Genomic DNA, 17,579 nt, shown 5'->3' on the forward strand with positions numbered 1-17,579 from the left:
GGAGAAAGAGGAAACGGAGAAAGAGAGAAAGAGGGAACGGAGAAAGAGAGAAAGAGGGAACGGGGGAATGGAGGAGGGAAAGAGGAATGGAGGAGGGAAAGAGGAATGGAGGAGGGAAAGAGGAATGGAGGAGAGAAAGAGGGAATGGAGGAGAGAAAGAGGAATGGAGGAGAGAAAGAGGAATGGAGGAGAGAAAGAGGAATGGAGGAGAGAAAGAGGAATGGAGGAGAGAAAGAGGAATGATGAGCGGGGAAGTAGTAGAGAAGCAATCCATCAGGGAGGAGATAAGAGAGAGAGGAGAGGGTGGGGCATGAACACATGGAGAGTGTCAGGATAAATAGAGGGGCCTGCTACTCATTCATCATTATTAGCCTTCATGACGTGGCGCACACACACACTGAAGGAACATTGTCACTCTTGCTAGAACATGTATTTGAATACAACAGAAACAGACACAGCCTTAGCCACAAACAATACTAAAAACACACAAGCTTGCTTATGTTGAAGCAAGCAAACCCTGTGTATTCCATGCACAGAGTGGTCCCCTTGTCAGTATCTTCATCCAGCATGCTTCAATACCCCAGAAGGAAACCCCAGTCACAGCAAGTTAATTAAGAGCCTCGGTCAACCCAGACAAGACCTGGGTTAAATATATCAGTCACATACTTTCAAATACACAGAGTATTTGAGGTGCACTTGATTTGGATAGGGCATTTTGGGACTTTTCCAAAGGTTCCATTTGTTCCTAGCATATCAAATCAAGTGCAGCTCAAGTATATTAAAGCATTCAAACATACAGTATATGTATTTGACCCAGGTCTGACCCAGACTAGCCCAAGCCATACCATGCCGGTTTACAGTGGCCTACCTTTTGGTGTCTATTGTTGGGGGTGAGAGGTGATGGGAGCCAGCCCCATTGTGGGGGGTGGAGACAGAACAGGGTGGAGTGGGGTGGTGGGGGAGGGGGGGGTTAGGAGGAACGCTGGGCGTTTATACCTGCAGGGGTGAGCACCAGGGCCTGCAGGATGTCCGAGAGGGAAACGATGCCCACGATGTGGCCGTTGTCGCCCACCACCACCAGCCTGTGGACCTGGAGACGAGCGGCGAAGAAGTGGAGGAGGAGCGGCGAAGAAGTGGAGGAGGAGCGGCGAAGAAGTGGAGGAGGAGCGGCGAAGAAGTGGAAGAGGAGCGGGGAAGAAGTGGAGGAGGAGCGGGGAAGAGGAGCGGGGAAGAAGTGGAGGAGGAGCGGGGAAGAAGTGGAAGAGGAGCGGGGAAGAAGTGGAGGAGGAGCGGGGAAGAAGTGGAAGAGGAGCGGGGAAGAAGTGGAGGAGGAGCGGGGAAGAAGTGGAAGAGGAGCGGGGAAGAAGTGGAGGAGGAGCGGGGAAGAAGTGGAAGAGGAGCGGGGAAGAAGTGGAAGAGGAGCGGGGAAGAAGTGGAAGAGGAGCGGGGAAGAAGTGGAAGAGGAGCGGGGAAGAAGTGGAGGAGGAGCGGGGAAGAAGTGGAGGAGGAGCGGGGAAGAAGTGGAGGAGGAGCGGGGAAGAAGTGGAGGAGGAGCGGGGAAGAAGTGGAGGAGGAGCGGGGAAGAAGTGGAGGAGGAGCGGGGAAGAAGTGGAGGAGGAGCGGGGAAGAAGTGGAGGAGGAGCGGGGAAGAAGTGGAGGAGGAGCGGGGAAGAAGTGGAGGAGGAGCGGGGAAGAAGTGGAGGAGGAGCGGGGAAGAAGTGGAGGAGGAGCGGGGAAGAAGTGGAGGAGGAGCGGGGAAGAAGTGGAGGAGGAGCGGGGAAGAAGTGGAAGAGGAGCGGGGAAGAAGTGGAAGAGGAGCGGGGAAGAAGTGGAGGAGGAGCGGGGAAGAAGTGGAGGAGGAGCGGGGAAGAAGTGGAGGAGGAGCGGGGAAGAAGTGGAGGAGGAGCGGGGAAGAGGAGCGGGGAAGAAGTGGAGGAGGAGCGGGGAAGAAGTGGAGGAGGAGCGGGGAAGAGGAGGAGGATTTAATGGAAATGGGAGAAAAAAATAAAGATGTTATTAGCTACCATGTCAGACTGACAGGAGAGGGTTCAGGTCAGATGTGTGTCAATCTCACCTCTGCTTTGACTATTCTGTCCACGATAGTCTCCAGTGTCTCGAGCCAGTTGCACTTCATCACGCCCTCGAAGTACTGCGAGCGATGCCTCAGAGCCTGGGTCACCGTGATGTCCAGGTTGTTGTAGGTCTTCTCAGCAGCAAGGTTCTACACACAGCAAAGACAAACAACTAGTTGGTCCATCTCTGAATGTTCACCGTACACTTATGATGAGGAATATTCATTAACAACAAATTAGTAATATTCCTAAAAGGGTGCTCCATGAAGTGTTAACTAAAGGGATTACTTACAATGACATCAAACTTGGAATAAATATCCACGACTTTCCCTGAAAAGAGCAAAACCAAAGAAATTCAGAATTCAACTTCACAAAAATAATACACACCGCCTGACGCACACACATACCCGACTCGTCCACCACCGGCAGTGCGGACACCCTCCGGACCACGAAGATGTTCAGGGCCTTGATGATGGGTGTGTTGGGGTGGATGAAGGCGATGTTGTGGTAGGTGCCGATGGTCAGCTCCTCCAGGGTCTGCTTCATAAAGGCAGGCTTTGGCATCTCACACACCTGGGATATCAAATCAAAGTTTATTTGTCACGTGCGCCGAATAAAACAGTGAAATGCTTACTTACAGGCTCTAACCAATAGTGCAAAAAAAAGGTGTGTGTGTAGGTAAGTAAAGAAATAAAACAGACATATGTTCAGAAGAGATTTTTTGGGGGGGGAAACGTTAGAAAACAGACTGAAACCAGGCAGCAGTACCTGGACATGGCCAATGAGAAACACTCACTTTTATTTTCTGTTCAGAAATGTTGCAAAAGTTTGTTGCGAGCCCTAATGAGGACATTTGAGTATCAACTAAACTGGTTTCATCTCCATTTGACCGTCTAATGTAGTGTCAGCTCGGTCTTTCTAGCAGTGTATGTGTTCCATTTGATATTGTCCATGTCGGTCTGTCAGGTTTGTCTGTCCTTTTCATATAACTAATGAATGTCTATCTTTTTTCCAATCTGTCTCATATTCTCTCTGTCTGTCTGTCTTGCACTCGGTTTTGTATCTGTCTGTGTGTGCAGTCACCTATGGTCTATCATTTCGTCTAGCCCAGGACAGACGGATGTCCTTTGGTCAAGTGGCTTCATGTTTCCAAGCGTCTTTCCTGCTGTCTATTTCATTATGCAGAGGTGGTTTACATTTCACTCTCACTTCTACACGTCAGACACCTTATATTTAGACAATACCGTTTCTCTAGCCGGCAGACTGCTACAGTACTACCCTGTTAACACGGTCAATTCAGGAAATCTAACAAAACGGAATACAGTTCACAGGAATTCAAGGAATCCTCATTGGACTCCAACTCTCAAATTCATCTCCTGAATGAATGGATTTGAAATGGGTGAACTACAATGTATAGTCACCATATTCTCTCCTCTAGACTGGTGAGGAGGTCATCCCAGACGATCAGATAGATTAAACTAATCTTCTACTGAATCAGGACAGCTCTCTAGGCTCTGTCGCCATCCTTTCATCACCCTGCCTTTATGTTTCCTCTTTAATTTCCCTTTCGTTAGATGGGGCGGCAGGTAGCCTAGCGGTTGCGAGCGTTGGGCCAGTAATCGAAAGGTCACTGGTTTGAATCCCAGAGCAGTCTAGGTGTAACATCTGTCGATGTGCCCTTGAGCAAGGCACTTAACCCTAATTGATCATGTAAGTCGCTCCGGATAAGAGCGTCTACAAAATGACTAAAATGTAAAAATGTAATCTTTACTTCCATGGAGATCCAACAGGGGGCAGCATGCTCTTACATTCAAATCCACTGTTTGTTTACATAAGAGAGCCCGTGCTTCATCAATCCAGTGCTAGGCCTACTTACAAAGAGCTGGAGGAACTTGAGGATTCTCTTGTGTGTGAGGATATAAAGTGCGTTTCCGCTGACTGGGTCGATGACGGGCAGCCGATGGATCTTGTTCTTGATGAGCGAGTATACCGCGTCAAATATACTGAAAGAGGGGGGGGGAGGGTAAGATAGAAGATCAAGTTAAAATAACAGACAACTTGTTGTTGCCAATAAAGCACTGGAGACAGAGGGTGTTGATACATTGACTCTTCATCAATCAATAGTCTCCATCTTTAAAACAGCACGTCATGGTGGAGTCTTCTCCAAAAGAACAGGTTCAAAGTCCAAGTTACCTTTAAGTGCAGTCATTCATCCTACTTAGTCAATCTGTTTGATGTTAAGAGCATAGAACAATAACAGTGAGTGTACTGCAAGAGAGCTCTTCTATTGAATTGTGTGTGATAGTGAATAGTTGAGAGAAAAAGCATAGATTTACCCCGAGTATACAAAACATTAAGAACAGCTCTTTCCATGACAGACTGGTCAGGTGACTCCAGGTGAAAGCTATGATCCCTTATTTATGCCACCTGTTAAATCCACTTCAAATCAGTGTAGATGAAGGGGAGGAGAAAGTGTCAAATAATTTTTCAGCCTTGAGACGGATTGTATGTGTGCCATTCAGAGGTTGAATGGGAAAGAAAATATTTAAGTTCCTTTGAATGGGGTATAGTAGTAGGTGCCAGGCACACGGTTTGAGTGTGTCAAGAACTGCAACGCTGCAGGGCTTTTCACGCTCAACATTTTCTCCCGTGTATCAAAGAATGGTCCACCACCCAAAGGACATCCAGCCAACTTGACAACTGTGGGAAGTACGAGTCAACATGGGCGAGCATCCCTGTGGAACACTTGACACCATGTAGTTCATGCCCCGAAGAATTGAGGCTGTTCTGAGTGCCAAAGGGTGCGCAACTCAATATTAGGAAGATGTTGCTAATGTTTGGTACACTGAGTGTATATCCTGAGGGTCTGACCATAACTAAATTATGGTGAGTTTTCAGAAAGCCTCATAGCTAACATAGCACATTATTTCTCCAAACAACCCTGGCAGACAGCCATGCGAGAGTAACAACTCTAAAACCGATGTTTGACCGCCAGTCTTCTGTGCATGAACAAACATATTAGTCAAATTAAGCACTTTGCTGCGCTGTTCTAAATGGGTCCAGGTTGTAGAGTAAAGTACTGCGTTGGCTACGAGGCTTTCAAAACTCACCCCCGTTTCACAACACCATTTGTTTCTGCTAGGAGAGTGAAATGCTACAGTACCTAACAGAGGTGCCATAAAACATTAAGGTGACCTGATTGAGGTGGCAGGGCGCCTAGTGGTTACAGAGTTGAGCCAGCAACCAAAGGGTTGCAAGTTAGAATCCCGCATCTGATGGGAAAAGTGAGCTGGCAACCGGAGGCTTGCTGGTATCATATCCTAGATGCCTTGAATGCCCAATGTGGCAGCCCCCCCGCACCTCTTCAAAATGTGTGTGTGTGTGTGTGTGTGTGTGTAGTGGCTTGCGAAAGTATTCACCCCCCTTGGCATTTTTCCTATTTTGTTGCCTCAATTGATTTTTTGGGGGTCATTGTCCTGCTGGAAAATGAACCTCCATCCCAGTCTCAAATCTCTGGAAGACAAACAGGTTTCCCTCAAGAATTTCCCTGTATTTAGCGCCATCCATCTTTCCTTCATTTCTGACCAGTTTCCCAGTCCCTGCCGATGGAAAAACATCCCCACAGCATGAAGCTGCCACCACGCTTCACTGTGGGGATGGTGTTCTCAGGGTGATGTGAGGTGTTGGGTTTCTGCCAGACATAGCGTTTTCCTTGATGGCCAAAAAGCTACATTTTAGTCTCATCTGACCAGAGTACCTTCCTCCATATGTTTGGGGAGCCTCCCACATGCCTTTTGGCGAACACCAAATGTGTTTGCTTATTTTTTTCTTTAAGCAATGTTTTTTTTCTGGCCACTCTTCTGTAAAGCCCAGCTCTGTGGAGTCCGGCTTAAAGTGGGCCAATGGACAGATAATCCAATCTCCACTGTGGAGCTTTGCAGCTCCTTCAGGGTAATCTTTGGTCTCTTTGTTGCCTCTCTTGCCTGGTCTGAGTTTTGGTGGGCGGTCCTCTCTTGGCAGGTTTGTTGTGGTGCCATACTCTCCATTTTTTAATAATGAATTTAATGGTGCTCCGTGGGATGTTCAAAGTTTTGCATCTTTTTTATAACCCAACCCTGATCTGTACTTCTCCACAACTTTGTCCCTGACCTGTTTGGAGAGCTCATTGGTCTTCATGGTGCTGCTTGCTTGGTGGTGCCCCTTGCTTAGTGGTGTTGCAGACTCTGGGTCCTTTGAGAACAGATGTATATATACTGAGATCATGTGACAGATCATGTGACACTTAGTCCACCTGTGTGCAATCAAACTAATTATGTGACTTCTGAAGGTAATTGGTTGCACCAGATCTTATTTAGGGGCTTCATAGCAAAGGGGGTGAATACATATGCACGCACCACTTTTGTTTTTTTATTTGTTAGCATTTTTTGAAACAAGTCATTTATTTTTTTTCCCTCACTTCACCAATTTTGACTATTTTGTGTATGTCTATTACATGAAATCCAAATAAAAATCAATTTAAAATGACAGGTTGTAATGCAACAAAATAGGAAAAACACCAAGGGGAATGAAAACTTTTGCAAGACACTATGTATGTGTCTTTCAGAGGGTTTGGGTTAAAAGCAAAGGTCACATTTTGGCTGGCAACTGACCAATAAAGTGAGCATAATCTTGATTTAGTAAAGGGCTGAAGCAAATTGACCAGATGTGCACACACAAAGCATCCATGCGTGTTAAACCAGAAACCATACAGGAAGTCATCAGAAACAAGGGACTATCAGGGATGGCCAACAGTCAGTCAGTCTATCTCTCCCTTAAAACAAATACACTAGAGTACATCATCAGAAAACCTGGCAATGGACAGCTGAATCAGTCAGTAAGACCTGGTCATGAAGACAGCTGAATCAGTCACTAAGCAATTAAATGATGCTGGTGTTCTCCCAAAAGGAGCCAGAAAATGCCTATAACCAAACCAGAGGCTTCAGTTGATAAACCTGTATAGATGGAGAAGTTGAGTAGTATTTTAAGCAAAGTATTTATATTTTTTTTATATTTACTTCTTTTCACAAAATGGACCTTGAATTATTCAGAGTGAGGAAAATAAACTATGCTCCCAATCGAAACATGGAAAAAAGGTGCAGAAATAGAAGGGGAAAGTACCAGACCTTTGTAGGGAATGGACGACAAATATAAAACTCCACCTGGGAGAGTGTATTGACAGTAAATTACTCTACCTATAAATTGAAGTGGAGTGAGACTTATTTACTGTGTTTATGACCATAGAATTGTATTTATATGTGGGGGGAAAAGAAAAAAAAGAAAAATTGGGAAAATTAGATTTAACATTTTAATTCTCAATCAACTATGAGATGATTATAGATTGTTCATATAAACAGACTGATTAAACCCATAGGAAGCTCCTCTATGTAATAATGAGCAAAGAGCTCTGAATGGGTCGCACACTAAGTCAATCATGAATGGATCATTACTATCCTATTCATGGATCTGCAGTTTCATTTCCCCCCATCATAACTGCTATTTAAACTACATAAAATAAAGGCAAATAGGAAATGCAGGTGTCATGTACAACAGGCTTACCTTGCATCAGGTGATATGTTTACTAACGGCTTAAAGGTTTCTTGTAGGTAGAGCTCTTAAAAATAAAAATAAACAAACATCAAACTACAAAATAAATGTCTTTATTATTTGTTGAACAACTGATAAAAATGTTGGTTTTGAAATGGGAAAGTTGCTGGAAAGTTCCCATACCTCTCCACGTTTCAATTTTATGCTCCTCCAGCTCATATATTTGTACCTAAAATAGACAGAACATTGAATAATTTGTGATATTTAACATTCATTCCATGATTTGAACGTGGCAGACATTACTACATTTGCAGCGTTTTATTTTGTAAAAAGAAGAGTGATAGAAATAGCAACTTCATGAAACAGAAAAATATATAAAAATAATGAAAAATCGAACTGGTTTCCTAGAGGGTCTCAATCAGGTCCACGTCAGCCCTCTCCGACATAAAAGACAGTTATGAGAACCGCTGCTAATAAATAACCCCGAGGAAAGGACAGAGTAGCAGGTCCTCGATTTCATTACAAAAACAAAAAAAGGCAATTTCTACAGCACCCACAGCTACATTGAGCGCATTATCATGAACAGCTGGGGACGGGCCATTTCCTAGGTCATGTGTGTGAAGGACTGGGGACGGGCCATTTCATAGGTCATGTGTGTGAAGGACTGGGGACGGGCCATTTCCTAGGTCATGTGTGTTGAAGGACTGGGGACGTGCCATTTCCTAGGTCATGTGTGTGAAGGACTGGGGACGGGCCATTTCCTAGGTCATGTGTGTGAAGGACTGGGGACGGGCCATTTCCTAGGTCATGTGTGTTGAAGGACTGGGGACGGGCCATTTCCTAGGTCATGTGTGTGAAGGACTGGGGACGGGCCATTTCCTAGGTCATGTGTGTTGAAGGACTGGGGACGGGCCATTTCCTAGGTCATGTGTGTGAAGGACTGGGGACGGGCCATTTCCTAGGTCATGTGTGTTGAAGGACTGGGGACGGGCCATTTCCTAGGTCATGTGTGTTGAAGGACTGGGGACGGGCCATTTCCTAGGTCATGTGTGTTGAAGGACTGGGGACGGGCCATTTCCTAGGTCATGTGTGTTGAAGGACTGGGGACGGGCCATTTCCTAGGTCATGTGTGTTGAAGGACTGGGGACGGGCCATTTCCTAGGTCATGTTTGTTGAAGGACCTTTTTTCCCTGTAGAGTGGTTGCAGTGTTTCCCCTATACACAGTAAGCACCACCGCTGCTAAAAAAATATATAATGTAGATGTATGCCCCAGAAAGGACCCCCCTGATAATACAATAGCAAACATCTGAGGCCTTTTCCAGTTTCCTGTAAACAGCAGCTACATCAATCATTAAATTACTGATCCAGGAGTGAGTGAGTGTTGGATAAAAATTCAAGGTTTTTGGCTAGCCCACTCATCATAGTCAGTCCAAACTAAAGGAAGAGCGACTACGGTTGCAAAATACAAGTATCGTTCTATCATGCACCTTTAGTTTACCATCGCTAAATCTTTTTTTCTAATGCAAGCCCCAATGAACACAACCCAGGACTCATTTGTGTCTGTTTGATGAGAGGACACGTACCATGGGAGACTTGTAGTATCTGTGGAGGATGTTGATGAAGTCTGTGATGGTTAACATTCCTAGAGAGAGACAGAGAGAAAGGCCTTGTTGAGTGATTATTTACATTGCATAGGTGTTGGATTTGACCTAGCACATACACACACTGGTACTGAGGATAGTACTAAAAAAATAAGATAGGAGCAGCGTGGAGGTGGGTACAGGTAGAACAGAAGGAGCAGCGGGGAGGAAGGTGGGTACAGGTAGAACAGAAGAGACATTTGGGAGATACGAGACCAGGGCCTATTTCTGTGACACTATTTCACACACAGACACGCACACACTCACTCCTCATTGACATCAGTATCGCCTAGAGGTGAGAAGGAACAGTGTAGTGGAAGGGCTTGATTCTCAGTATAGCCCATCTGTGCATCTTGCTCTATCGGACAGGTGGGCTTGATTTCTGATGCGTGGAAGGTTGCAGGGAGACGTCAGGCTCTACACTCACATCATTTTGTTGCAGCCGGGACAGCTACACAAGATGCGTGTCCCCTAACCATAGATGGGCACATTGCTATATTGTTCAACCAATTGTTGAAAAACAGAGCAATTACAGTAAAAATACACTATTGTGTCTGTATTTCTGTTCTCAGAGACGGCGAGAGAACAGTATTATATCTGTCTGCATTACGCTGGCCCAGATACGAGGAGAGGAGAGAACAGTATTATATCTGTCTGCATTACACTGGCCCAGATACGAGGAGAGGAGAGAACAGTATTATATCTGTCTGCATTACGCTGGCCCAGATACGAGGAGAGGACAGTATTATATCTGTCTCCATTACCCTGGCCCAGATACAAGGAGAGAACAGTATTATATCTGTCTCCATTACCCTGGCCCAGATACGAGGAGAGATCAGTATTATATCTGTCTGCATTACGCTGGCCCAGATACGAGGAGAGGAGAGAACAGTATTATATCTGTCTCCATTACCCTGGCCCAGATACGAGGAGAGAACAGTATTATATCTGTCTCCATTACCCTGGCTCAGATACGAGGAGAGTAGAGGAGAGAACAGTATTATATCTGTCTCCATTACCCTGGCCCAGATATGAGTAGAGGAGAGAACAGTATTATATCTGTCTCCATTACCCTGGCCCAGATACGAGGAGAGTAGAGGAGAGAACAGTATTATATCTGTCTCCATTACCCTGGCCCAGATACGAGGAGAGAACAGTATTATATCTGTCTCCATTACCCTGGCCCAGATACGAGGAGAGTAGAGGAGAGAACAGTATTATATCTGTCTCCATTACCCTGGCCCAGATATGAGTAGAGGAGAGAACAGTATTATATCTGTCTCCATTACCCTGGCCCAGATACGAGGAGAGAACAGTATTATATCTGTCTCCATTACCCTGGCCCAGATACGAGGAGAGAACAGTATTATATCTGTCTGCATTACGCTGACCCAGATACGAGGAGAGTAGAGGAGAGAACAGTATTATATCTGTCTCCATTACCCTGGCCCAGATACGAGGAGAGAACAGTATTATATCTGTCTGCATTACGCTGGCCCAGATACGAGGAGAGGAGAGATTAGTATTATATCGGTCTCCATTACCCTGGCCCAGATACGAGGAGAGAACAGTATTATATCTGTCTGCATTACGCTGGCCGGTTTCAAGGGGGAGCGAAGGAAAGACCGGATGAAGGAGAGAAGAGAGCCGACAAAGGATGGAGAGAAAGGAAGCAATGCATTGTTTAAAGAAGGTTAAGGATGTGGAGTAGAGGTCGACCAATTAAAATCAGGGCCGATTTAAAGTTTTCATAACAATCGGTAATCTGCCTTTTTGGACGCCGATTACATTGCAATCCATGAGTAAACTGCGTGGCAGGCTGACCACCTGTTACGCGAGTGCAGCGTCAAAAGGTACTTGTGGCTGCAATGAGCCACGGTATGTTGCTAACTAGCATTAAACTTATCTTATAAAAAACAATCAATCTTCACATAAATCACTAGTTAACTACACATTATTGCTGATATTACTAGGGTAACTAGTTTGTCCTGCGTTGCATATAATCAATGCGGTGCCTGTTAATTTATCATCGAATCACAGCCTACTTTAACTACGCCAAACGGGGGTGATTTAACAAAAGCGCATTCGCAAAAAAAGCACAAATGTGCCTAAGCATAAACATCAATGCCTTTCTTAAAATCAATACACAGAAGTATATATTTTTTTAAACCTGCATATTTAGTTAACTTCTTTGGGATAGGGGGGCGCTGTTTTCACTTTTGGAAAAAATCGTGCCCAATTTAAACGGCCTCGTACTCTATTCTAGATCGTACAATATGCATATTATTATTACTATTGGATAGAAAACACTCAAGTTTCTAAAACCGTTTGAATTATATCTGTGAGTAAAACAGAACTCATTTTGCAGCAAACTTCCTGTCAGGAAGTGAAAAATCTGAAATCGAGGCTCTGTTCCAGGGCCTTCCTATTCATTTGCTTGAAATCTATGGATATACATGCACTTCATGCGCCTTCCACTAGATGTCAATAGGCAGTGAGAGGTGGAATGGGGTGTCTAGCTTGATCTGAGGTCGAACAAGAGCTCTTGGAATGACGTGACCCCAAATTTCCTTTGTTCAGCAAGGCGCGGGAAGGAACCCTGGATTGCCTTCTGAAAAGCTTTCGGTATAGACGGCTAATATCTCCGGCTTTGATTTTATTTGATACATGTGATAATATCGTAAAGTATGTTTTTTCAATATAGTTTTATCAGATTATTGAACGTTTATCGGGAGTTTTGGCGTTTTCCGTTCTCTGCGTTTGGTGAAGATGGACAACTTCGCGCCACTTGGCTAGCTTTGGTTGCTAATTCGACAGGAGAAGAGGACATTCTAAAACCAAACAACGATTTATTCTGGACAAAGGACTCCTTGTACAACATTCTGATGGAAGCTCAGCAAAAGTAGGAACCATTTATGATGTTATTTCGTATTTCTGTGGAAAATGTTTAGTACTATTTTCCGCCCTCATTGCAGGCGCTGTCTCGCTATAACGTAAGCTGTATGTCGTACTAAAATTATTTTTAGAATTCTAACACGGCGATTGCATTAAGAACTAGTGTATCTTTCATTTGCTGTACAACATGTATTTTTTAGTAAAGTTTATGATGAGTTCTTTGATTAGATTAGGTGAGTGTCAGAAATATATCCGGATAATTTTGTGCAGTTTGGCTACGTATTCACATTGTAAAACCACGATTTGTACCGCTAAATATGCACATTTTCGAACAAAACATATATGTATTGTGTAACATGATGTTATAGGACTGTCATCTGATGAAGTTTGTCAAGGTTAGTGAATCGTTTGATATCTTTTGCTGTTTTTTTGCGATCGCTACCTTTGCGGTGAATGAATGCGGTTGTGTGGTTGGCTATTGTGGTACGCTAATATAATGCTATATTGTGTTTTTGCTGTAAAACACTTAAAAAATATGAAATATTGGCTGGATTCACAAGATGTTTGTCTTCATTTGCTGTACACCATGTATTTTTCATAAGTGTTTTATGATGAGTATTTAGGTATTTCACGTTGCTCTCTGTAGTTATTCTTGCTGCGTCGGTGCTATTTGTGATTGTAGCTGCAATGTAAAACTATGATTTATACCTGAAATATGCACATTTTTCGAACAAAACATAGATTTATTGTATAACATGTTACAAGACTGTCATCTGATGAAGTTGTTTCTTGGTTAGTGACTAATTCTATCTCTATTTGGGGGTTTTGTGCAAGCTACCTGTGCTGTGAAAGAAATGTCTGTGCTTTTTTGTATTTGGTGGTGAGCTAACATAAATATACGTGATGTTTTCGTAGTAAAACATTTCAAAAAATCGGACATGTTGGCTGGATTCACAATATGTTTATCTTTCATTTGCTGTATTGGACTTGAGAGAGTTAAATATTTCAAAAAAATATTTTTTGAATTTCACGCGCTGCCTTTTCAGTGGAATGTGGGGCGGGGCTAGACAGGTTAAACGTACCTCCGCCATTTCTCCTTCACCTAAATCCAGATAGCTGATGTTCTGAAAGATCTGCAAATTCTGGACACCTACAAATCAGCCAGACTAAACAATCTGGACCCTCTCTAAAATTATCTGCCGAAATTGTTGCAACCCCTATTATTAGCCTGTTCAATCTCTTTCGTATCGTCTGAGATACCCAAAGATTGGACAGCTGCTGCGATCATCCCCCTATTAAAAGTGGGAGACACTCTAGACCCAAACTGCTACAGACCTACAGTTGAAGTAGGAAGTTTACATACACTTAGGTTGGAGTCATAAAAAACGAATTATTCAACCCCTCCACAAATTTCTTGAGAACAAACTATAGTTTTGGCAAGTCGGTTAGAACATCTACTTTGTCCATGACAAGTAATTTTTCCAAGAATTGTTTTCAGAGATTATTTCACTGTATCACAATTCCAGTGGGTCAGAAGTTTACATACACTAAGTTGACTGTGACTTTAAACAGCTTGGAAAATTCCAGAAAATTATGTTACGGCTTTAGAAGCTTCTGATAGGCTAATTGACGTCATTTGAATCAATTGGAGGTATACCTGTGGATGTATTTCAAGGCCTACCTTTAAACTCAGTGCCTCTTTGCTTGACATCATGGAAAAATTAAAATAAATCAGCCAAGACCTCAGAAAAATTGATTTTTACACCACAAGTCTGGTTCATGCTTGGAAGCAATTTCCAAATGCCTGAAGGTACCACGTTCATCTATATAGACAATAGTACGCAAGTATAAACACCATGGGACCACGCCGTCATACCGCTCAGGAAGGAGACGCGTTCAGTCTCCTAGAGATGAACGTACTTTTGTGCGAAAAGTGCAAATCAATCCCAGAATGGACCTTGTGAAGACACTGGAGGAAACCGGTACAAAAATATCTAAATCCACAGTAAAACGAGTCCTATATCGACATAACCTGAAAGGCCGCTCAGCAAGTAAGAAGCCACTGCGCCAAAACTGCCATAAAAAAGGCAGACTATGGTTTGCAACTGCACATGGGGACAAATATCGTACTTTTTGGAGAAATGTCCTCTGGTCTGATGAAACGAAAATAGAATTGTTTGGCCATAATGCCCATAGTTATGTTTGGAGGGAAAAGGGGAGGCTTACAAGCCGAAGAACACCATCCCAACCGTGAAGCACGGGGGTGGCAGGATCATGTTGTGGGGGTGCTTTGCTGCAGGAGGGACTGGTGCACTTCAAAATAGATGGCATCATTAGAAAGAAAAATGATGTGTATATATTGACGCAACATCTCAAGACATCAGTCAGGAAGTTAAAGCTTGGTCGCAAATGGGTCTTCCAAATGGACAATGACCCCAAGCATATTTCCAAAGTTGTGGCAAAATGGCTTAAGGACAACAATGTCAATGTATTGGAGTGGCCATCACAAAGCCCTGACCTCAAACCTATAGATATTTGTGGGCAGAACTGAATAAGCATGTGCGAGCAAAGAGGCCTACAAACCTGACTCATTTACACCAGCTCTGTCAGGAGGAATGGGTCAAAATTCACCCAACTTATTGTGGGAAGCTTGTGAAAGGCTACCCGAAACTTTTGAACCAAGTTAAACAATTTAAAGGCAATGCTACCAAATACTAATTGAGTGTAATGTAAACTTCTGACCCACTGGGAATGTGATAAAATAAATAAATACTGATATAAATAATTCTCTACTATTATTTGGACATTTCACATTCTTAAAATAAAGTGGTGATCCTAACTGACCTAAGACAGGGAATTTTTACTAGGATTAAATGTCAGAAAATGTGAAAAACTGAGTTTACATGTATTTGGCTAAGGTGTATGTAAACTTCCGACTTCAGTGAATTATTAGTCAAATAATCTGTCTGTAAACAATTGTTGTAAAAATAACTTCATGTACAAAGTAGATGTTTTAACGGACTTGCCAAAACTATAGTTTGTTAACAAGAAATTTGTGGAGTGGTTGAAAAACGAGTTAATGACTCCAAACTAAGTGTGTGTAAACTTCCGACTTAAACTGTATATGAAATGCAAATGGTATAGCGAGAAATAGTTGACGCGTCATAATTACTATAATAACTACAACTTCTTAACTGTGAACATTGAACCACCAGCTTTCATATGTTCTCATGTTCTGAGCAAGGAACTTAAATAGCTTTTTTACATGGCACATATTGCACTTTTACTTTCTTCTCCAACACTGTTTTTGCATTATTTAAACCAAATTGAACATGTTTCATTATTTGAGACGAAAGACTGTATTTATCATATTAGGTTCAAATAAAGACGGTTCATTGTTCATTCAGTATTGTTGTAATTGTCATTATTACAAATATATATAAAAATCATCTAATTAAATCGGTATCGGCTTTTTATTGGTCCATGAATAATTGGTATCGGCGTTGAAAAATCATAATCAGTCGACCTCTAATGTGGAGAAGTGGAAGGTTAAGACTGGGAGGAGAGAGATGATAGAACAGAGACATTTCCCACTTACCGACAAAGCTCTGCTTCTTCGTCTCCCATAGCGGGGCTGCCCGCACCCCGTTGGCAACCAAGGCAAAGAAAGCCTTCTTTACCTACAGGCGAGAAGTACACAAACAATTTATTTACAAAGACTTTCTAAACAGGTATTTTATCATGTGGGTGGAATAGAGCAGCGTTCTCCACCTTTGGTCTCTTGTGGTGACCGTATTACCCCCACACCAGCACCCATGAGTCTTCATAACAGTAAAATTCTACATGACCATCGAGTCACGGTAATCTCCTCTTATGCACTCTGGACACGCTTGTTTGTTCCCAACTCGTTAATGACCATCAGGTCGCTAATAGCCTGGTACTCCGGGCTCTACTGTCCCTCTAACGTCAAAACAAATTGTAACACTTATCAAAATAGTATCTTGCTTTTAAAACTCACCTCACTGTGATTGATAAATTTGAAGAAAGAAATTCAACAGGTTGAAACAGTGGAAAGCATGGTCATTGTGGATGTTGTTTCAAAGCCTAACAATGAAATGGACAGCGCTTTAAGGTGATGATTCATTCTAAAACACCCATACACAGATTATGCATACAGTATGAGCCCAAGCCTGAAAAAAAACTCTGAATTAAAAATAATTGTGCAATACATTGCCTACCGTATATTAAGCAGGCAAAAATGATTAACTGATTTAAGATGTCTTTGGTACATAATTGGTCTAACCTATACTCCAAAATTAAACAAATTCTAGTAAATCGTCTTTGAGTGTGGATTGTACTATTATGTATACTGGATGGACTGGTTACCTTATGCTACGCTCCAAACGTTCTATCCATGAGTCTGGGAGAGAACATATAGGCCTAGGCGACTCTGTTGGTTCATTGATTGTGCAGGACAGCTTCCAGAATTAGCCTATAATTATAGTGAATTTGTATTTCAATTGCTTAGTATTAGGGCATTTTTTATATTTTCATTATTAATAGGCTGACATTACCTTGAGCTACAACTATTATTAACAAGTTTACAGGTAATTTGGCTCTAAACAACAGAAGGGTTTTCAGAAATTCTCTCAACTGTATGAAAGTAAAATTAAATAAAGTCTAGTTGCGCTCTTTGAACTGTGATGTTGACACTGGGCTGGGTGTATTTGACAAACATATTTATTGCATCATTGTGACTGGTGCACTGAACAAAGGTCATGGTCTACTGTAATAGTTGTGGTTTGGGTTAACCCTTTACACTCGTACCCGGGTTGAAAATGGCAGAATTAGGCACTGAACCTAAATTGGAATGCAGTGGCTGTACAGTAACATGCTATAAATGACGTCAGAGCTCAGGCTCTTCACAGGTTTTGACTGACAGCCATTCTGAAGCTGAACACCGCACGCGACAAGAAGTTTCCCCGGTTGCAGGATAGAGTTCTTCCCAGGTCCAAAAAGTTGTACCCGTTTCCGAAACGCACCTGGTCCCCCTCGGAAGAAGAATAACTGAAGACATTAAAGAAGGACATATCCGCTGGTCATTTTGGCCATAAAAATGCAGTCTAAGTTATAGGAATGAATAGAATGATTTTACACAACGTGACACTTGGGAGGTTGAAACATTAAAGACGTGTAAACCTTGTTATGGATAGAAGCATATACAGTCAGATTGGTATAAGATACCTGCTCCATTTTCAGAACACATGTTAACAAGATGCTAGGGAAATCACTGGATGGGAATATTGACCAGCTGAGTATCTTTGAATAGTCACCTGAGTGTACAGCTCAATAAACAAACTAGGCGTTGTTTTATATTTCCATCTTCTG

At 42.8% G+C, this 17,579-nt stretch overlaps 1 protein-coding gene across 4 annotated transcripts in view; it reads right to left on the reverse strand.

The window, feature by feature from the left end:
• The window catches only part of prkag2a (protein kinase, AMP-activated, gamma 2 non-catalytic subunit a), a 145,750-nt gene that overhangs the window by 2,372 nt on the left and 125,799 nt on the right, over window positions 1–17,579 (reverse strand). For all 4 annotated transcript variants that reach the window (XM_071414408.1, XM_071414409.1, XM_071414410.1 and 1 more), the window contains 9 exons: window positions 15,790–15,871; window positions 9,240–9,298; window positions 7,839–7,884; window positions 7,668–7,722; window positions 3,949–4,075; window positions 2,480–2,645; window positions 2,365–2,402; window positions 2,075–2,221; window positions 997–1,090 (listed from right to left, as the gene is read on the reverse strand). In XM_071414408.1, coding sequence (XP_071270509.1) covers window positions 997–1,090; window positions 2,075–2,221; window positions 2,365–2,402; window positions 2,480–2,645; window positions 3,949–4,075; window positions 7,668–7,722; window positions 7,839–7,884; window positions 9,240–9,298; window positions 15,790–15,871 — 814 coding nt within the window. The remainder of the gene's footprint in view (window positions 1–996; window positions 1,091–2,074; window positions 2,222–2,364; window positions 2,403–2,479; window positions 2,646–3,948; window positions 4,076–7,667; window positions 7,723–7,838; window positions 7,885–9,239; window positions 9,299–15,789; window positions 15,872–17,579) is intronic.

This window comes from Salvelinus alpinus, chromosome 8 (assembly GCF_045679555.1).
Source record: "Salvelinus alpinus chromosome 8, SLU_Salpinus.1, whole genome shotgun sequence".
NCBI lineage: Eukaryota > Metazoa > Chordata > Actinopteri > Salmoniformes > Salmonidae > Salvelinus > Salvelinus alpinus.